This window comes from Cricetulus griseus (genome assembly GCF_003668045.3).
Source record: "Cricetulus griseus strain 17A/GY chromosome 1 unlocalized genomic scaffold, alternate assembly CriGri-PICRH-1.0 chr1_1, whole genome shotgun sequence".
Taxonomy (NCBI): domain Eukaryota; kingdom Metazoa; phylum Chordata; class Mammalia; order Rodentia; family Cricetidae; genus Cricetulus; species Cricetulus griseus.
The window spans coordinates 23348634-23371416 of NW_023276807.1; the positions used below are offsets into that span (position 1 = coordinate 23348634).

The 22783-nt window shown below is 40.0% G+C and overlaps 1 protein-coding gene across 8 annotated transcripts in view; it reads left to right on the forward strand.

Moving 5' to 3' along the window:
• Nucleotides 1-378: 378 nt before the first annotated feature.
• Nucleotides 379-22783, forward strand: part of Rims1 (regulating synaptic membrane exocytosis 1) — a 474432-nt gene continuing 452027 nt past the window's right edge. For all 8 annotated transcript variants that reach the window (XM_035453142.1, XM_035453143.1, XM_035453144.1 and 5 more), the window contains exon 1: nt 379-542. In XM_035453142.1, coding sequence (XP_035309033.1) covers nt 379-542 — 164 coding nt within the window. The remainder of the gene's footprint in view (nt 543-22783) is intronic.

The window sequence follows — 22783 nt, forward strand, 5'->3', positions numbered from 1 at the left end:
CAGCCCAGCCCGCGCCCGGCCGCGCTTGGGAGCCCAGCGCCAGCCCTCGCCCCCTCGCCGCGCCTCCGCCTGCCCGCCCCCGCCGGCCGAGGCTGGGCTGCGGGAGGCGGCCAGGCGGCCCCGAGCCTCGCCAGGGCGACCCAAACAAAGGCAGCATCCGGGCTCGGCGGGAGGCAAAGCATCATGAGAGACTGGGTCCTCGCTGTCCCCGGCTCCGCTGCTGCTGCTGCTGCTGCCGCCGCCGCCGCCGCCGCCGCTGCCGCCGCCGGGAGGGCTTCGCTGTGAGCTTGGAAAGCAGGCAGGGGCGCAGCTGCGGGGCGTGAATCCGAAAGGTGAGAGCGAGAGCCAGCGAGCCGAGGGGGCGGGCAGGCCACGAAAATGTCCTCGGCCGTGGGGCCCCGCGGTCCTCGCCCACCCACGGTGCCTCCCCCTATGCAAGAACTGCCCGACCTGAGCCACCTGACCGAGGAGGAGAGGAACATTATCATGGCAGTGATGGACCGGCAGAAGGAAGAGGAAGAAAAAGAAGAGGCCATGCTCAAGTAAGCGCCCCCCCCCCCCATTAAGGCGCGCCATCCATCCCTCGGTGGTGGTGCCTCCATCAGCCCATTCACCACTCACTCACCCGGTCCTCTGGGCTCAGTGTGGGGGAGGGGCTGGCAAGGGTGCAGGGGTGCGGGCAGAGGTGCCCACCTTGGGGCTAGGGGCCCCTGGCTTGAGCAGGGTAGAGATTTGGGAGTCCGGAGGAAGGAGAGGACCCTATAGAGCCAGGAAACCTAGGACCCCAGGAGGATAGCTTGAGACAGAGTGCCTAGGAGGACTAGGTGGACGGGGGACCACCTTAGGGTGAGATAGGCAGAGCTGAGTGAAGCTGATCCCACCCAGTGGAAAGGGCCCTGGGCTGAGGGCAGATTAGGAACTAGAGGGTGAGTACAGAAAAGGGTGGTGGTGGAGGTGCTGAGGTGCTGAGGGCAGGCTCCTCTCTTTGGAGTTGTTGAGCAGATCTGAGTTACAACAGTGAAGGGTGCTGGTATTTATATAATAAAAATGCTTATTTTTAGTGTTCGTTTTGGTGCTCATTCACTTACATTGCAAGGTTGGGTCTTTTTTGGGCAGTTGCCATCTTTGGTAACCTGCCTTCCTGCTCCTCTTTAACCTGTTATTCCTAGTCTTCTACACAGAATAACTGAATGAAGACACATTTTCTTGCCCATATGTAATGCCATTGGCAGTGCAAAGTTTCTGATAATGACAGAGGCTGATTTCTGATTGTTGACTCTGGCCTGAATAAAATAGGGGCTCCTCATTTTGGCTTCCAAGAGACCTCTGGGGCCTTCTCGGTTCCCGACGGAAGCAGACAGGGATGGAGTATCAGCACACCCCTGTCTTTAGGTCCCATCCACCCTTCAGGGGCCTTTGCCTGGTGCCCCATTTTCTTGGGGATGGGGAGAGGATAGGGTTGGTTGTTAGTGGTGCAGGAGTGTGTGACACCGTGCTGCTGTTTGCTTCAGAACTGCTTGCAAGTACTGCCATCCAAGCTGAGCTTTGCTTGATTCTTAGCCTCGCCCATGGAGTGAAGCTCAAGGAGATCTCAACTCTGTCTTCCCTTGGGAAGTCTTCATAATTTCAGTAAAGTTGTCCTCTCAGGGGTGGAGGTATGTAGATACCCTGACTGGTACCAATGTCTTGGTATCGTCTGTGGATGCAGAAGGTGTATTTGGGGCAGGCAATTGGCATGAAGAGCCAAAGGGAACCTGTTGCATCTGGAGTTAGATGTTTGCAGGGAAGTGTAGAGAGGGTGCAGGGGGTAACACCAGGGAATAGAGCACACCCTGCTTGGCCTTCCTCACACTCCCTAGAATTGCCTAGTGAACGGAAGGTGCTGTCTGGGAAGGTGTCTCCTTCCCTTCTGTGCAGCAGAGCCACACAGGGGAATAGGAGAAGCTGCATGCAGACTGTGGGTCCCCCCAAGCAAAAGCTAGAGTAGGGAAGGAGAGATATGGGTGTCTGGCCACAGAAAAATAGTAGAGATTCAGTCATTCTTCCTGTTTCATTATAGATACTGGGAAAATAAAAGGCCATTAACTCAGAAGGCCAGGGCTGGCCTGGCTCTGTAAGAGCAGCAGGTTTCTGAATTCCCTGCTCCTTCTCATCCAAAAAAACAAATACTTTAAGCCTGCCAGCTTGAGGGAGGCAGAACCCTCGTTAATCTGCTTCCTGTCCCTAGTGGAAGAATGACGTCCCTGGTGCTGCAGGCTTCCCCTCTTCTGAGCCTGGAAGTAATAGATGGTGTCTAATGGTGCTGCTGTCTGTCTGCGTGGTTGTTAGTCCATCTGTCTTCAGTGCTGCAGCCCCTGCCACCTGTCCTGGACACTGTCCTGTTGCCTAATATTTGCAGATTTGCTGCTGTTTCTTTTGGTGCTTGCTGCAGACAGCAGGTAGATGGAGGCCTCCAGCAGCTAGTGATAAATATGGGCTGCTGCCTGACAGAGTCCAGATAGGAAAGGGAGGCACAGTACAAGTAGTGGCCATAATGCTTCTTCATTGGCTGTTGGAAGCCTTGTGGAGAGTGATGGATTCTAAATGGGAGTGCATGAGTTTTAAGACAGAATTGCAAACCTTCTAACCACCTAGGGTCAATGTAATATTGTACGGATTTACATGGACCAACGGAAATTAAAAGCTCTGCCTGACTGCCCGTGTCTAACATATCTTTCTCTGGCTTTCCACGGGCTTGCAAATACTATTCCTTTATGGCACGATTTCACATAGGATTGCAGCATGTAAAGCTGTTATACAACAACAGCTCCTGATAATCCCGGACTTCTGCATTAACTTTATCAATCAGCCTCCTCCGCTAATGTCACAGCCTTTTGTGCAGTGGTCGGTTTGAGAGTGTTTTGGAATACCGGTGTGCTTCCATGTAAGCCTGTCATGGTGTGTGCTGTTAGTGAGAGAGTGCTACATCTTCTTTCCTAGAAGGAACTTTGTGTCTTAGAAACTAGGGATCAAGGAGCCATTCAGATGACACATAGGTAAGGGGCAATTCATGACATCTAGTCATTGGTGGTGGCCTCTTCTAAACTTGCCAACGAAAATGATCAGAGAATAGGATAGGATGCTTTTCACTGGCCGTTGGAGTACTTGCTGAAAGAGAAAAAGAGTTTTGTGGCAATATTTGATCCAGCATATCACATATCCGAAAAACTACTTTTATGACAGACCCAAACAGAACTAAAGTTCTGGGGACAGAGAAATTATATTTAAATTTTACTTTTATCAGTGCGGGACCATCACCCTGCATGGCTTACTGTGTGCTAGCTCTGCTTCTCCACAAGGTATAACAGCAAACTCCCACAGAGAGAATGAGAAAATGGATAGGTTTTGTAAAGCCATCTTACAAAATACAAATTAGAGTATATTTGTATAGTTAGTTTTGATAGAAATTACTGCTTGGATAGATTTGATGATGACATTAAATAGATATAAATAGAAAAAATCAATTTACTTCCCCCTCAAGAATTTAAAAATATTGCCTAAAGTTACTTGGAAATACTTCATCAATATGATCATATTTTTTGTTAACTTTTCTAATTTTAAGTAATACTGCTTTATAACTAGAAAAAGTTGACTCTGGAAAATTTTGTTTCATAATTGATGTGTTTGTAAAACAGAGTTCTTAATTTTTGGTTCTCTTGCTCCTCCCCCCTCCCCCCCCACCCCCGTGTGTGTGTGTGTGTGTGTGTGTGTGTGTGTGTGTGTGTGTGTGTATGTGTGTGAACTGGAACCTTTCTGAAACCTCACTTCCTCAATGAATGCTCCTTCAATACCTGTTACTAGGTATTATGGGCCAATATATTATATAGATGGAAAACTGTGTTATCCGGGACCTAAATCAGAGAAGATCTCTTTATAGGTAAAATCTTATCCCTTCTCTCAATGAGCTTCAGAAAAGTAAGAGAAAAAAAAAGAAGTCTAAGTAGAGATTAAGGGAATGATTCAGTGATGTAAATTAAAAACCATATTGAAATGGTTGCTGAAATTGACTTACATTTATTGAGTATTTACTGCATGCTAGCCATTACTCTAATTGGTGTGATATCACACAGGTGAACTGTGCTGACTTACAATGTGTGCTTGAATCCTCACAGCATCCACTGCAGAAGATATGCCAGGTGTCACAAATCTCAGATCTTCAACCTATCCTCAGGGTTTCAGTGATGATCCTAAAGTGATTTACATACATGGCTCAACCAGGGTTCAAACCCAGACTTTTAACAACAAATGCAGCTGCTTCCCCAGGCATAACAAAAAAGAAGCCTCTAACATGGATTTTTTTCCTTTATTTTTTGGTCTTTCTTGCAATTCAGAGAAGTAGTTTGACAGATTAAGCTGACTTAGAATATCAGCTACTGGTCTTAATGGAGCAGGGTTTACTTACACTGGTTCACAAAACCTTCCTGTGGATTGAGGGGAAGGGAATTGCCTCCAATTCAAAGATGATGGAAGATGTCATAGTACGGGAAAGGCCTTTGGAACCATGAATTTTTTTTTTCAATATTCGATTTCTAGTTCTTCCACTTACTGTGTGAATGTGGGTTAGAAAATTGTTAGAATTTTATGTGGTTCCATACTTACCAAGATATGACTTGGACTACAAAGATGACTTTGAGCATCCCTGCCTTCTTACTGGGGATTGGGACTTCATTTTTGTCAACATAACCTCCTTGGAGAGAAGAGATGAAGTAGAAGCTGCTATTACATTACATGTTTCTGCTCTTCCTCTGTATGCATGTCGTATTGTATTTTGAAAAATATCGAAAGCACTCATTTAGAGAAACATCAGTTGCCAACCAGAAAAGAATGAAACACAGATTAGGGAGACTGGGGGCAGGGAGGGGTGGCGATAATGTAGGTCTATTTCTATTGACAAACATTTTCACATGTTATATCCAGGCATACTGTATTCTATAGTTAAAGCAGGGATGGATGAGAAGAAAAAGGGAAAGGATGATTAGAGAAGAGTGAAAGTGGCTGGAATATGAGCTTCTGAATACAAGATGTACTGTTGGCAGAAAAAGACAGGAGGAGCACGCACACTTGGTGGCATCAATCCTACCCCACACTGTGGGGTTAGACCTTGGGAAGGCTAACCCTGAACTATGCAGGGATTTTTTTCACTTTTGAAAAAAAGTGTCTTAATAAATGTGCACACACACACACACACACACACACCATGATATTCCCAAATGCTAATGGGAATATGTATATTAAAGAGAAGTTAAAAAATGAAAGCAATGACGTAGTATTAAAAATAATGGAAAGATACAAAACTATTTTTTTGGTTGATCTGTGGTGATTTATTGAACTTGTGTATGTTCTTTCTTAATAAAACACTACTATTTATGTATTTACATGACCAAATTTAAGGTACTTTGTGGTATGCAAATCAGTATGATCATTGGGCTGCTGCCAATCTGAGTAATAGAAACACAACCTCTCCTGAAGGCCGTTTGTTCAACTTGTTCAACAGGCAGGCTGGCTTGTGTAAGCCAGTCTAAAACCTCCTAGAAAGATGCCAGTGTGAATTCCTGAAACACTCTATTCTCCCACGTCTACAAGAAGCATATGGATAAGCTTGTTTTGCATGGATTATAAAGAGTGCCATTGTGTTGAATTTCATTTACCTTAATGGTTTATGTTCTGTTTTTAAACAACTTTGAACACTGGATCTTTAGAGATGAGTTTTGATGGTCTAGATTTGGTCTTGTGAGTTGAAGAAACCTTTCTGGAGGCACAGGGCATCTAGAGTAATAAATCCTCAAACTCCTATACAGTGATTCCTGCCCTTACTGTTCATTAAAAGTCTATAATAAAAAGTGTGGGTATGGGCAGGGATCATGGGCTCTTTTGTTCCTCTGCTGTTGGTAGGGAGCTAGAATGTCCTTTTTCCTTTCTACTATCAAATATCTTACTGGATGCTCACAAAGGCTATTCATCCCCTACTCAACTCTAGATAAGCCGTCCAGCCTGTTTGTGTGTTGGTTTGTTTTCTCATATGAGGGAAGTTTTTAGAACTTAGGTTTCCTGGCCCCTTGCTTATGGAATTTGGTCTGAGGATCCAGAGAGCCAATCTTCTAAGCAGCAGGAGCACTGGGTGTGGCTGGTGGGATCCCCTATACATTTCTGAGCACACACATCTCCCTAACATTTCTTTTTCTGACCTACTTGCCCTCTCACACACAGGTCTCCCTCATACTTTCACATTTTGACACTTCTCTCCTCAGCTGTGAGGCTTTCTCTTCTCAGTTGTGCTCTTCTGAATTTTATTTATCAGGTAGGACACTCCTATTCATAGAATGATGATAGCTGATTCAACAATAAGACCAGGTATTACAATGGAATGCATTAAAATTAGGCCAGGCAATGGGCTGTGTGGGTAGAATAGAGACACTGTTCTTATCGCTGGTATGGTTCCTGCCACTTAAGAGCTTCCATGGTCTGCAAGTTTGACCACTGCATTGCTATATACATTACTGAACTAGGTTTTTGTCTTGGTCTTCTTTTTTTTTTTTTCTTTTTTTATTGTAGTAGTTGTTTTCTTTTCTTTGTTTGCTTTTGCCTTTTTTGAGACAGGACTTCTCTGTGTAGCCCTGGGTATTCTAGAACTCACTCTGTAGATGAGGCTGGTCCCAACTCTAAAATCCTGAGTGCTGAGATTAAAGGCATGTACCACTATACCCCACTAGGTGTTGGTCTTAATACTGTCACTTTCTATTGGTTTAAACATCATCAGGTCATCCTATTCAGTTTCTTTGCTTGATGTATACAGTGGAAGTTGTAAGGAGTGCTTGCCACTCCTGAGGCTTTAAGATGGCCAAGCAGAAATGCATTTAAACTTCAAATTACTGTACCTAAGAAACTGGTCTTACTGCCTTTTCACTTTCAAAATATAGCTGACCCCAGAGTCATCCTCCTTGTGGGGAGGAGGTCGTGGTAGAGTTGGCCCCGCCCATAGTTTTGTGAAGGCAGTGTGACCAAGAGTGCAGTTACACCAAGGTGGGAATTTGCCAAGGGATTAAAAGGTAAAAATAATCACAAAGCCTTATCTGAAGTTATAATTTTCATTATTTCTCATTAAATAGCTCATAAATATTTATAGCATAAAATAATGGGAAAATAGTAAATTTTGAAATAATAACAAGGCAAACCTAATTCCAAATGAGAAGAGAAATTAGCTTAGGGTAATTTCTTAGGGTAATTATTTTGTTATCTTTTACTAAAATACAAAAAAGTGTTAACTTCTGTGTCACGGGGTATAACAAATAATTCACTTGTAACATTGAATGAGGGATTACTTGTCAAGTAGTTTATCTTTCTAGCTTTCTGTTTGTTGATGTAACATAAACATTTAACATTTTAACATTTCTGTACTAAATGCCTCATGTTTTCTGCATGCATAGTCTTACCTTCTTATATCAGGTTTTATGTGCATTTATTTTGACTTAGGCCAGGCAGATAGCTGACAACAAGGGACTGTACTACAGAATAGGCTTGGGGCTTTCCTACTTCTGTTGCTATTTTATGAAGGCTTCCTATACATATAAGTGTTTATTTAAAGAAAAACTAGGATTGCTTAAAGGGAGAATGGCTTATATATTGATTTGCCTTCATTTTTATACCAATTTCTTGCTATGGATAGTGTTTCGTGCTGTCAATTTTAAGTATCAACTTAGATGAAAAATTAGATTATATTTTCCTCTGTATAGATTTTTTCTGGGCTAAATATTTGTATCAAACCACTGTAAAGCAAGCAATTAAAATCTTAAAATTTATCAGAGCAGTATGTAAGGCAAACAAGGAGAATAGACTCTTGAAAGTCATTGTTTGGCTGGCAGTAATGATTTGATGAAAATGAGACACTGCATTTCATAGACCCTCAGTAGATGCTTCTTTTATGGCAAGGCTGGATTCAAATTTTCAATCACTTTTCAAATAATAGTCATAAGCTACAACTTCATACAGGAATGTCTATGAAAATTCTCCTTTGAGCCTAACAAAAGTACAGCCTGCAGTTTAGAGACCATATCCCTGGAGTGTGAATTCATTTAAATAGATTTTAGAATGTAATATTTTGATAATCCCTTTGAAGTTTAAGTAGTAAGATAATGTAATATTGTTGAAAAGGATCTTATGTAATTTGTAAGTTGTTAAGGCATTAATTAGAATATTAGCTATTTTAAAGAAGCATAATAAATGAAACTGAGATAATATAGATGATAATACCCAGTTAATGATTTATACATTGTTTAGTACTTTTTTATTACTCATCATTAAGTTAAGTTACTTGTCTGGAAGATATTATTATGTTTATATAGAGAAGACATGTGCACTGAAAACCAATTAAAGTGTCTATACTGGCATGTAGATATCTTAGGCTATTTATTGTCTTGTAATGGGCTGTCATATTTAATATGGATATATATTCACAAGTAAGACAATACAGTGACAGTTACCAATGCAGGTTCCCTGCTCTAGCCAGACCTTGCTTTGTTTATTTTGTTACTTCTCAACTTGTATTTCTGTACCTGAAGTATTGTTCATTGATCTTTGAAGAATACTCTTAATTTCAAGAAACCAAGTGGTCAGGCTAGGTTTTTTTTATCAATGTGACACCAACTAGGGTCATTTGGGAAGAAAGAACCTCAACTGAGAAAATGCTTCCATCAGATTGGCCTGTGGGCAGGTCTGTTGGGGGCAATTTCTCGATTAATGAATGATTGGAAGGGCCTGGTTCTCTGTGTGTGCTGCTGCCCCAGCAGGGTGGTCCAGGGTTGTTTAAGAAAGCAGAGTGAGCAAGCCAGGAGGAGCAGACCTGTAAACATATTCCTCTGATCGACACTCAGTTCTGCCTCTAGGCTCTTGCCTTGAGTTTCTACCTTGACTTCCCTCTTTCCATCTATAATGGACTGTAACCTGAAAGGTGAAATAAACACTTTTCTTCCCAAGTTGCTTTTGGTCATGGTGTTTGTCATGGTAATAGAAATGTAACTAAGATACCAAGTTATTTTCAAGTTGTCGGTTATTGGTGCACAATCATTGTGGATCTCATGACTGCTAATGTCATATATACTTATTGATGGGGGAAGTACTTCTGTGTATGTTTATCTTATTGATTGTTAAATAAAATACTGTTTGGCCAATGAAACGGCAAGTTAGGCAGGACTAGGAGTCAAAGAGGATTCTGGGAAATGTAGTAGAGAAGTAATGATCCAGGCAGGAAGTGACATAGCAAGGAGACTCATATTTAAGTGAAGGAGAAACAGGAAGGGCCCCTTTTTCCCCTCCGCTCCAGCTCCAGTGGCACGATGTGATCCACCAGCAAGGAGGGACGCCAATAAGGCATCCAATAAGATAAGTCTTATAAAATATATAGGTTTATGATAGTTAAGATATATAGGTTTATGATAGTTAAGACTGAGCTAATAGATGAGAATCTTAGTCATTGGCCAAGCAGCATTGTACCTAATACAAGTTTCTGTGTATTCATTTGGGCCCTAACTCAGGCGGGCGGCTGGCGTAAAGCTCACACGTGGCGGTGGGGCTCAGGCAGCTTTTGGCAGAACGATTTATCTTAACAACTTATCTTAATATTTATTTACTTTTTAATTTTGTGCGTAAGTGTATATGATGCCTGAATGAATGTGTACGTACTGTATGTGGGCAAGTGCCCACAGGGGCCAGAAGAGGGAATTGGGTTCTCTGGAACTGAAGTTTTAGGCTGTTGTGAGTTCTGGCATCTGAACCTGGATACTGTGTAAGAACAGTGTCTTAGTTATGGTTTCAAATGCTGTGAAGAGACACCATGACCAGAACAACTCTTATAAGGGAAAACATTTTATTATGGTGGCTTGCTTCAGTCCATTATCATCATTGCAGGAAGCATGGAGGTATGCAGCAGACATGGTGTTGGCTACACCTTCATCAGAAGGCTACAGGAAGTGAACTGAGACATGGTGTGGTATCCTGAGCATAGAAAACCTTAAAGCCTGACTCCACAGTGACACACTCCAACAAGGCCATACTCACTCCAACAAAGCCACACATCCTTATGAGGTTATGGGGTCCAAATCCATTCAAATCACCACAAACAACAAATGTGTTTTACTGCTGAGCTTCCTCACCAACCCTGCTCTTGTCATTTAAAGAAACGAAATGAGAAACTCTGTAAAATGTTATTTTTTGTTTTCATTTTTGTTTTGCAGATTATTTTAGAAAAATTAAGCTATATTTTTAGTACCTGTGTTCTGTTTAAGTCAAAATATCGGTATTTTTCAAAAATATAATGTAAATATAGTAATATATGTGCTTTTTTTCTAAATATGAGGTAGTATATGTAGACATTTAGAGGTCTGCTAAGGTCAGAAAAATTACTTAGTGTCTGGGTAGAAACAGATGGGAAGAAAAGTAAGGTAACCCCAGTGGCTTTCTCTTTTTTATATTTCACACAGCTTAGCAGATTTATCTTTCTTGGTTGTCTCTGTATTGTAATATAGTGGAGCTTAAATATTCTTTCCTAATCCCTTCTTTCTGAAAAAAAAGGATATATCTTACATCCTGGTATTTGAAATAGAAATACATTGATATAGGCAATCTCTTCTATATTGGTTGTTAAAACTTAGTAAAGCAAAAGTTATGAATAGCTTCTACTCTGGTGTGAAATCTGAACATCATCACTGTTTTTCACAAAAGTATAATTTAAAAGGTGAAGTCTCAAACCAGTAATATGAAATTATAGATGATTTTTGTACCCTAGGCCAAATATTACCACTTAATATAGCAGCCCGGGGGGGGGGGAAACTTGATGTTGATGCTAGTGTGAAAAGGCCTGAAGCCTGATTAGACACAGGCATGAGGAAAGACATTCCCTGGTGTTTGGTCATCCAATGACTTCAGCTAGTCCATACAGAACATACCATGTGATTGATAATTAGCCCAGTGACTAGTTCCTGAATTTTATAAAGGCAGTGTAGTGAACACCTCTGGGCCTTGCACACAGAAAACTATAACAAACAAACACACCCAATTATAGACTATAAGAAGCAGATATCATATCATTGGTAAAACTTAGAAAATAATAATGTGAGTGATAATTATAGTAAGAGTTGAAGGTCACCTTGAAGCACCCTCTTCTCTGCCATCAGCAGTTCCATTTTCTTCTCATTTGCCTTCAGTATTTCTAAATGTCTCCATTGTGCCCCATCTTGAATCTCAAATATTGACCTTCTTAAAGGTTCTACTATAGCCTGTTATTTCTTTCTTTGTATGCATGGTGGCTTCAATTCCAAGTACATGCGAAAGATTCTTAAATCTATATTCACACATTTTGAATTTTCTGCTAAATTCTGAATTCTTACTGCAATCCTTTTTGGTATCTCTTTGTTTTTGTTTGGTCGAGACAGGGTTTCTCTGTGGCTTTGGAGGCTGTCCTGGAGCAAGCTCTTGTAATCCAGGCTGGCCTCGAACTCGCAGAGATCCACCTGCTTCTGCCTCCTGAGTGCTGGAATTAAAGTCATGCACCACCACTGCCTGGCCTTCTGGTATCTCTTGAACTGGATGTCTTGTAGGCACTTCAAATTTATTGACATCCATCATAAATTTCCTAGCTCTTTGCCTAAATAGGATGCTTTGAGTTTCGCAGGTAGCATCTCTTTTGTTATCCACAATGAAGCTGAAACTTCAGGGTCTGTATCCAGTTCATTTTGTCTTTTGTTTTGCCTACACCTTCCTGATTTCCATTGACTTAGTCAATTTTCATTGCTACCTTACTACTTGGTGACTCCACTCATACTTTACTCTCTCTCAGACATTTTCCTTTTAATCTAAATTTACCCTGGCCTTTAAAATTAGCTTAAGTGACACCTCATCTGCTACATCTTCCCAAACTTCCCAGGCTGGTTTCAGTACTTGCCTTCTGTGCATATATTTTCATCGCATTTTCACTCAACCTTTTCATCTTGGTATAGAATATACTGCTGAGGGTGGCATCAGTTTTTGTTGCATCCATCACAAATGCATATAACAGGTGCCCAGTCATTTGAAATGGTGTATATGAATGAATGAGTAGATTCAAAAGATGTGGACTAGAGTCACCTAAGGCTGCTAATGAGATGAGTGGGAGGATGGAGTGGGGTGGTTATTCTAACCATAGAAATTCAGTCAGCAATTTCTGAAAGCAAAGAATGAGCTGTTTTCCTCTTGACTATAGAGAGAAGCAGGTTGACCAGAATATCTGAGGAAATAAATATTTGGCATTGAGCATTACAAGGTAAAATTAAAATATAATTTTTGGATGGTCTGTTGTGTTCTTGATTTATCATTCATGGCTTTATGAAAAACAGCATTCCAGAATCATTTGGCTGTCAATGTGGGAGGGTGTAAATAATAGATCTTTAAAGGTAAATCCTCTAGAAAGGCACATTTAATTGGGGATGTTTTAGTGAAAGTATGACTAGCTGCAGTCAGAGTCTAAAGCACACAAGCTCTTGATTTGATATTTACAATCAGACAAGATGATCACAATGTATTACATTGATTTTATTTTTAATTAAAATGCTCTTCAGTTAAGTCATTCTCTGGTCTTAAAAGCTCCTGCAGGTAGATCTCTTCTACTAATTGTCTTCTTATTTGCATTACCTGCCCTGTGACCAGCACATTATAAGATCTCAACAGGTATTTGTTGAACTATATGCCACAGTTGAAGTCCTAGACACAAAAACACATATCTTTGAATTTTGAAAACTGGAAGCCATTGTTCACATGTGGTTGGTAAATTAGCAACTGTCCAGTCCTTAACTGGCAAATATTTGGTTCACTTGCAAAGTTCTGTATAAATAACAGCATCTTAAGTGAGTGTCAAAATGTCATGGAATCTTTCGGACATAGTGCTTCAAGAGAGTTGTGAAGCCAAGGACTGGCAATCAAGATAGAAGTTGACATGTTATTGCTGAAGATTATTCCAAACATTTTAGGCTTGTATTGTTAATTAATATAAGACCTGTGCATGACACATCCTTGTAACACTTCTTTGGCCGGATCCACCAGTTTCATTTTGTTTGCTTATTTTTATATTCCTTCCTGGCATTATTCATTCATACCACATAGTTCCAGCAAATTTAAACAAAATTTTTAAAGCTGATTTGATTTGTTTCCTCTCTGGGGCTAAATCCTGCTATAGTAAACTCCAAGGGAATTCTATCAACTTTGCATATTTTGAATATCAGTGTATTGAGTATTATTTAATGAAGTCGATCATGAACAGGAATTACAAAATAAGATGTGTTTTCCTTTTGCAGTGATATGTATTATGTTTGTGCTCTATCAATGTTTTGTAATTGTGAGAATTTTATTTACAATTTTTAATTCTTTGCTGAGATATGTTTTCAATATAGAGTAATTTATGATTTCAAATAGCTTTTCCTATTATGCTTTTGAGTTACATCTGTATTCACATAAAGTTTTTGAGACAGGGTTTTGGTATGTGCCAGGCAGGCCCAGGAGGTTGTGAGCCCCGTTTCCTCACCCTCCCGAGTACTGGGATTAGAGACACATATCCCAATACATGACTGTTGTTTCATATTTATATTGTTTGTTTTACCTTAAAAGTGAGATCCCTTTAAGAGAGTTTTGATATAACTCCATTAGTATTTTCAAAAGATTATGCTGGATGCAGTATCAAGAACAGGTTGAATGAAAGCCCAAAGCATACTTGTGCATAGATTAGCTAGGGCACCAGTAGAATTTTAGATGAGAGGAACTGAAACAAGGGCTTGGTGGTGGTGGGAGAATGCTAGGATTTGAGAGACATTCCAGAGCCTGAAGTTACAGCTATTCTTCCTATTGGATTGTGCTTGAATTGACTTGTGATTGGTACCACCAGCTTTTGTGATGACCAGAGGGTTAGGTGGGGGGTCCTAAGATTCAGCTTTGTTGCTTGTCTTTGTGATAACTTTGAGAAACAGGCGAGGAGGAATCAAGTAGTGTCAGCAACTTGGAAGAGAGATTTGGTTTAAAATGTGAAGATGAGTATGGGGCTTCATGGGTGCTCATTAAGTTGTACGATTCAAGGGGGGAGGTATAGAAATAAGACTTAAGGGAAGTTCACTCTTGAGAGGTGAAAGAGAACAATACATTTGCAATGACAGGAGAAGTGAAATAAAAACCAGGAGAGTCATATACAAAGAAATATATGTGATATACGTGTGTGTGTGTGTGTGTGTGTGTGTGTGTGTGTGTGTGTGTGTGTGTGTGTGTGCATGTGCAAGAGAGAGAGGGGGGAGGGAGAGAGAGAGGAAGAGGGAGAGGGAGATAGAGAGATTTGAGCAACTTAAAACTTGTGGACCTCCAGATATATGTAGTTTTGAGTTACCTCCCCTTCATCCAGTCCCCATTCCCCCACTTATTCCCCCTTAGTATTTTCCCTTTCTTTTGTCATGTCACCTATTTTCTACTATCTCTTCTAATTTGATTGTTTCTCTGGGTGGGAGTGTGTATGCTTCCATATAGGTTTTACATGCACACTTCATTTTGGTAAAGGCTTTCAACAACATCTTGGTCCTCATCTCCCACCCATCCTTCCTGCTTGCATTTTTTTCCTGCCCGTAGTATTCCACTTCCTACTTTCCTTTTGCCTGGGTGACTTCACTTAGTATAATGTTTTCCAGTTTCAGTCACTTACCTGTGAATTTCATTATTTCATTTTCCTTTAAAGCTGAGTAATATTCCATTGTGTATATGTATGTGAGTGTATAGCATTTTATTTATCCATTTATTAGTTGATAGATACCATGGTTGATTCCATTTGCTAGGTATTGTAAACAGAGCAGCAGTGCTTATGTTGTGCAAGTGTCTGTATGGTCTGATATAAAGCCCTTTGGGTATATGCTCCAGAGTGATATAGATAGGTCATATTGTAGTTCTTTTTCTCGTTTTTTGAGACCCCCTGACTGATTTCCACAATGGTTACACTCATTGTGGTCACACAGTCAACAGCAGTGTATAAGCACTTCCCCTTCCCCACATATATGTCACATTTGTTGTCATTTGTCTTCCTGATATTGGCTGTTTTGACTTCAGTGCCTTTGCCTGATAACTGAGGGCATTGTACACTTTCAAAGGCATTTATTGGTTATTAATATTTCTTGTTTGAGAACTTTTTGCTTAGCTATATGGTCCACTTTCTATTTTCATTTGAAAATATCTTTTTTTGGGGGGGGCGGTTTCGAGACAGGGTTTCTCTGTGTAGCTTTGGAGCCTATCCTGGCACTTGCTCTGGAGACCAGGCTGGCCTCGAACTCACAGAGATCCACCTGCCTCTGCCTCCTGAGTGCTGGGATTAAAGACGTGCGCTACCAACGCCTGGCCCATTTGAAAATATCTTAAAACTAAATATAATTACACAATTCCCTTTCCTTCTCTTCCCTCCAGTCATTCCTATCTTCCCATATTCCCTCTCAAATTAGTGGCCTCTTTTTCTCTTATATTTTGTATGCACACGTACCCCCTATACAAATACAACTTGAGTCCATTAGTGTTGCTTATAGGTATATGATTTTAGAGCTGACCACTTGGTATTTGATAACCAATTAAGAGGCTCATCCCTGGGGAAAACTAATTCCCCTCTCTCAGCAGTCATTACTCATCTGTAGCTCCATAGCTCATAGTTTTAGTTGGGTTGGAGAAACTCAAATTCTTCTTCAATATGATGCTATAATATGGTACAACCACTTCATAAAACTGTCTGTCATTGCTATTACTTTACTTCATAGAAAAGAAAATAGCAATAATTTAGAACAGGGTTGCACAGCACAGTAGCCAGTATACCATGTAACTGACAAATAAACTTGACTATTATTATAAAAAATACTATTGTGAAGATAAGAAGAGTTTCTGTAGTGAAACTGTTACCATTACTAGTAGTGATTATTATGAGGTACAGGGTGAAGTGTACCCGGGTGTGAATTACAGAATTATAGAGGCTTAGAATGTAACCCACAGTCCTACCATATACTGTGTAATGCTTATTGGAGTAATCTAGGCCTCTGTTACCACCTTTTCTTATCTGTGGAATAAGGATAAGCAATGAGAATAAGGGGAGGGGTCAATGAGATAGCAAAGTTTACGCAATGTATGGGGCACAACTTCTCATTCCTAGGCAGCCTTAGCAACTTTCCACTGTAATACTATTTCATGATGGTTTGACATTAAATAGAACTGTGAACCCAGAATTTCACATTTCTTAGAGTATAAAGTAGGTGCATCTACTGTGCAGGAACCCTGTTCTAGCTTACAAGTCCAGTGCTTGCTGTGTTGATACTATATAAAGGAAGTTTGGAATACAATTAAAGCTGTGTTTCATACATTGTGCTATGCCAGAATACTCTTATTCATTCTAGTGATTTTAGCATAATGTGGGAACATGTAGAGGATGCTGGGAGCTTTCTTTTGAGACAAGGCAGTAAGCCTTATTTTAGTAGAGTTAAATAGGTTTATTCTGTATTGTGCTTACAGATGTAATTCTTCCTATTTGTTGTTTTGGCAAGGAAACATTCTGGCTCACCTCTTCAGTTTATCGTCTCAGATGAATGCATGGGAATTTATGTACATGCTTCACATGGCCTTCACACGTTGGAGAAAATACACCATCTTGAGTTTGTATCATGAGGAATACCTCCAGCTGAGAACATTCAAATTCTTTTCACAGGGATGCATTATTAAGATTTTTCTAATCCACAGTAAATTAAATTCCTAAGTACATAATCATAAAACTTGCTAAATGAAATATCAACATAAATATGAAAATGCCTTTTATGGGCTAAGTTATCTGTGTGAGTTTGATAGCCAGAGTTTGGATATCCCAGAATTCATGAAAAGCTTTATATGACAACACGAATCTGTATTTCAGTGATGGCAGGCAGACACAATAGAATTCCCAGCTAACCTGCTGTATGTGTCAGAAAATAGGAGACTGTTTCTCAGTTAAGGTGGAAGGCAGACTAACACCTGAAGTTGGCTTCTCACCTTCACATGTACACCCATATTAATACACACAAACACACACAAATGAATGTACACACAGACATATATATTTATACACACACACACACACACAGAGAGCAGAGAGAGAGAGAGAGAGAGAGAGAGAGAGAGAGAGAGAGAGAGAGAGAGATCCTACAAATGCTGTTGTTTAAAATTGTTCATAGTAGCTCATGCCTTGTCGTGGGGATTTTTATTGCTATGAAGAGACACCATGACCACAGTAACTCATACAAAGAAAACATTTTAGTGGTGGCTTAAGTTTTAGAGGTTTGGTCCATTATCAGGACAAGAATCATGGCAACATGGAGGCAGAAGTGGTGCTGGAGCTTAGAGTGATACATCTTTCAGGAAAGAGGAAGTAGACTGAGTGTCACACCGAGTGAAGCTTGAGCAAAAGCAACCTCAAAGCCTGCCCATGATCATAGGCCCTCATAGGCCACACTTAATAGCACCACTACCTTTGGGTGCCATTTTCTTTCTAACAACCACATGCCTGTAATTTCAGCCATCTGGTAGGCTGAGGCAAAAGAACTACTATAAAGTTGAGTTATCTCTGGGTTACAGAGTGAATCCCTGTCTCAAAAACCATGTAAATGAATAAGAACATTTAAAAATATGTTGCTTAAGTATATATCTTCTGTGGAATTATACCAAAGAAGTATTGACATGTTGATATTTCATACAAAATTAGGAATGGTAAAGGTATTTTTTCTCTTTTTTCCTCTATTTTAACTTAAATTAGAAACAAGCTTGTTTTACATTCTAATCAAAGTTCCCTCTCCCTCCCCGCCTCCCTGTTCCCCACCAACCCCCTATCCCAACCCCTTTATGCACCCCAGGAGGGTGAGGCCTTCCATGGGGGGGAATCTTCAAAGTCTGTCATATCATTTAGAGCAGGGCCTAGGCCCTTCCCTGTGTGTTTAGGCTGAGAGAGCCTCCCTCTACGTGGAATGGGCTCCCAGTGTCCTTTTGTGTACTAGGGGTTAGTACTGATCTGATGACTACCTTATATGTCATCCTAGAGCCTTCATCCAGTAGCTGATGGAAGCAGAAGCAGACACCCACCGCTAAACACTGATTTGAACTCCAGGATATGTTTTAAATATCTTGAAGAAATATTCATTACAGTTCTGCATTTCTTTCTGAAATCAAAGTGTAATAAAAATAATAAAGAAACCAAGAATATAGCAACAACATTCAACGTTACCACTCAGTTCTAGCTAGCTCAGTATGTGTATGTGTGTGTATACATATGTGTATATCTCTATCTATCTATCTATCTGTCTGTCTGTCTGTCTGTCTGTCTATCTATAGTGTCAAACTATTTCTAACTCAAAAAACTAAATGTATATAATAGAAGTCTGTTTTGCTGCTGAAATTATGTTAGAGTATATTTCCTTCTTCCTGTTTTTTTTTTTTTTTTTTTTTTTTTTTTTTGACAGGGTTTCTTGGTGTAACCTTGGCTGTCCTGGAACTTCTGTGTAGACCAGGTTGACCTTGAACTTAGAGATTAGCCTGCCTCTACCCCCTGAGTACTGGGATTAAACAGAATATATTTCTTATGCCAGTGTTGGAAAATTTCTTTATACTTGGGATGGAGATGACAGAAGAATCAGAATAACCCTGGAAACTCCTCCTGACTTTTGTTGTCATCATTTAGCAGGCGCAGCTAAATCTCCCCATATAGTCGGTAAGATTTGGGGAAATATGAAAGATGAAGATGTTCCTTTAACCTTTTTGGACTCTGAGTCCAAGGGAGACTTGTGCCCTTCCATTCTTGCCTCATTGAAAAGTACACTCTTTGGCTTTTAGTTTCTGCTTTTATGCTTTGTTGTTGTTGCTGTTTTGTTTTGTTTTTGGGAAGAATTAATGGGTAATTTGGGGAGCTTTAGGCAGTTTAACTTCTTTCAACCCTTCTTTGCTTTCTACTCCTACACATTTCAGGAGAGAGAAATATGAGAACCTCTGGTGAATTTTCCCACAAGAGATGAATGAAACACCCATGCTGTAATGTCAGTCATTTCCAGAGAGGAGGGATTTTTCCTCCCTTGGCCCTTGGGCTCTCTCACTCCTGCTGGGTACATCCAACTTTTTATGTCATCCCCTTCAGGGTTGCTGCAAAGGGAGGGGTGCTACACAGATGTGGGTAGATAATACTTGGCATGAACGTCTCCTTCTAGAGGAGCTGGCCTCTCAGGGTGCAATCAACTCTTCTCATTTTCTGTGAGTGGCTGCATATAGGTTATTTAATTTACTTGTAGGCTCTGAGGAGTTACAGACCAAACAGAAACTGTGGATGAGGCAGAAGAGCATATTTAGAAAGGCAGAGGATGCTGCGTTGGCTGTGCAGTAATTGGTAAAGTTTGAGCACCCCCTATTATTTTCCCTTCAGCGTGATGTTACAATATGCTTTGTTCAGGCCTAAATGAACCTTTTCATCTGGTAATTAACATTTTTACAGTGTTTCTCTTCCACCATATATTTTTGTTTAGAAAATTAAGACCCAGAGCCAAAGTTAATGAGTAAAATGTTTGTTTTGTAAAGAGTATATTTAAACCCACAAGAAATGATCAAAGGGTAAAATGAGAAAGTTAAAAATTATTTAATTTCAACTTCCTTGATTTCCCCATCAATATTTTGATCCTTTTCTTGTACTATATTTCATACTTAATATTCATGTAAAATGCATCCAAATTATCTTTTATTGACATTAAATGACAAATAGAGCCATGGAGTGTTTTGTGGCTCCTGCTGGGACATGGATAGTGAGCTGAGAATTTGTGAGATCTGAGGCCAGCTGACATTCCTATCACAAGCTAGCTGAGGCATTTCTGGATTCCGGTTGTGGATTCCATCTTCCCTAATCCAACCCTCTAGGGTCTCTGGGTTTTCAAGAATGTTCCATTCATTGTAATTAATCAATTGCTTAATTAAGATAGTGTTTTTTCTCTGGCTTGCACCAGGAAATACAGAGGTGCAGTAAAATTAACTACAATTATATGATTCTGTAAGTTATTGCCAAGTTTATTAAACTCTCAGGAAGCTCCATTTTTTTAATGTACATGTCATAGTAGTTTTTAATTTATCTGAAGTGGGTTTTAATTATTGGTAATGCTGTTAATAAAATTTATACTGTTTGAATCAGATAAAAAATTAGTATAGACTCCACCTTTGATTAAAAGCAATTTGGACTCTAAAATGCTCTTCCTGGCACTCCCTGCATTTTTGATGTTATTCTCATGTCCCAGAACAAAAAAGCAGCCTGGATGAGGAGCCAGCCCACCTCTTTCTAATCAGAGATGAGGTACTATGAGGGGGACAGTCAGACAATGTCAGCATGGCTTTTCAAATCCGCCTTTAGAGAGCTAAGAGGCAACAGGGGAGAGTTAATTTAGGCACAGTAAAGAACTTTTAAGTAGGAAAGTTATCTGGAAGGCTTTGAGAATCACAGAAAGACACTTCTCTGCACACACTTTTACCCCAGTCAAGAGAAAATTAAAAATAATCGTCCATATGACTGAATGCCCATTAGCTAAGCTGGCAGTCCACTGTTAAGGGAAAAGACAGGTTTTTATTTTAAAGCACACTATCTTAGGAGAAAGTAAAGAAAGGAAGACTTAAAAGTTTCATTTACCTGACTCTGGAATCTTGGAACGTAGTGAAATACACTTTCTTTTTGGACTGGACATATTTCAGTCAGTATGCTGACTGTAGGATCCCCGACTGATTACTGGGTCTGACACTGTTGATGGTGTCCAGTTGGTACACAATGTTTACTCCATGAATGCACACTGGGACACATTATGCTTATCAATGTCATGGAATATAAAGGTTTTATAATTAGCCTATGAAGTTTTATATTCTGTATTGATAACATAATGTGTTTTTTTGATAATGTAACGTTTAATACTGTCTTAAGTGTTTTTGAAGGTTACAAAATGATCAATATATACCAATGAGGGCCTTGTTGGCAAAATTCATCTGAATACTTGATACTGATAATTCAAACTATTGTTAAATTTTTAGGATTTGAACTATTCCTTACTGTTCATGTCACTGACCTTAGTGCCAACTCCCTCCATTGTATTGCATGACCCTTGTAATCCAGGATTGGTGTTTAGAGATACTGTGGCATGCATGATATGACTCTGAAACTTGGTAACATGAGTTGAGTCTTTGGGACCCACATAGTTGAAGAAGACAACTGACACTCATCTGTTGTATTTGACACTCATGTATGTTATCATGGCACATAGGTACCCACTTACTGCCCCAAATAAAAAAAATGAAATAAATATAATCAAAAATAAAAAGTGTTTAGAGATAACTATGCATTTGCTTTTGGTATATATGGCCGAAAGAGTAATGGTTTGGAGTTTATGCACGCTGTAAGCCTGTGGCATAATACAAATTTAGGGCTACCAGATGATAGTTGAGGGTACCTCTCTGTGAAACTGAGTATTCCTGGAATGTTGTGCAGAAGATGCCCCCTCATAGCTTGATACTTTACCCTCATCCAAAGGTTAATTGTTTACTGTCTTTGGTTGAATAAATAATGGAAAAGAACTCAGGGAAGGTTAACAGCTCCTGGTAGTGGGACAAGATCCATCAATCTTGCTCTAGGAGGAACATTAGAATTGAAGGAGAGGTGGGGACATCAAAATGGGAATTTTGTGAAGTTCTGCCAGGGTGGAAGGAGTCAAATCTCATTTGAGCATAAGGTTTTATAGGAAAGAGGAGATACAGTGAGATTTGAATACTGTTGGATTTACCTTTGACAACCCCATTGGAAAGAATCATATTGAAGTCTCCTATAGGAAGCTGATTCTTTTGCATTGACTTGGATACAAAGTAATATCTTTGTGAGACTGAATTCATTGAATACCATGAACTGGCTCAGAAAGAACACAATATCTACTCTGAGGTAGAAGAGGCTCATGTATAGTGAGAACATTAGTGTTGAGTGGACCCATGCCCACTCACACAGTTAGATGGCTGTCTGTCATATGACTATAATTGAATTATTCTGAATAAGAGCTTGCTTGATGAAAATACACACCTATTGTATTTCGGTCTTTTATAATCGTAAATGAAAGAAGCTTCCCCTAGTTCCTTACTTACTGAGGTGCTGGTGGGCTTTACACTGGATATTAAAAAAAAAAAACTCAAGATGAAACATTTTCCTTAGTGACTGGAGAGATGTCTTAGTGGTTCGACAGCTCGATGTTCTTCCAGAGCTTCAGTTGTCACCCTCATCACACAACAACCGATTGTCTACAACTTGTGATCTGGAGGATCTAAAGCTCAGTGCTCACCTTTGTGACCACTGGTATGCTTGTCGTGAATTTACATGTGATTGGGTACGCATGTATACACATGAGATTAAAAACAATAAATCATAAACAGTTGAACAAATCCCCCAAACTGTTCTTTTCCAAATGGACAATTTCCACAGATAGAGATTATACTGACTCAAAGAAAAGTTTCTTCACCATTGTTTTGAAACATACACACACACACAACACACACACACACACACACACACACACACACACACACACACACACCTTTGAAATTTCCCCTTTAATATATGCCAGTCTAAAGGTTTATATCATTAAGTAACACTTATTTACACAAGGCCTCAACACTACCTAAAGAACTACAGGCAATTATGGAGTGCTGAGAG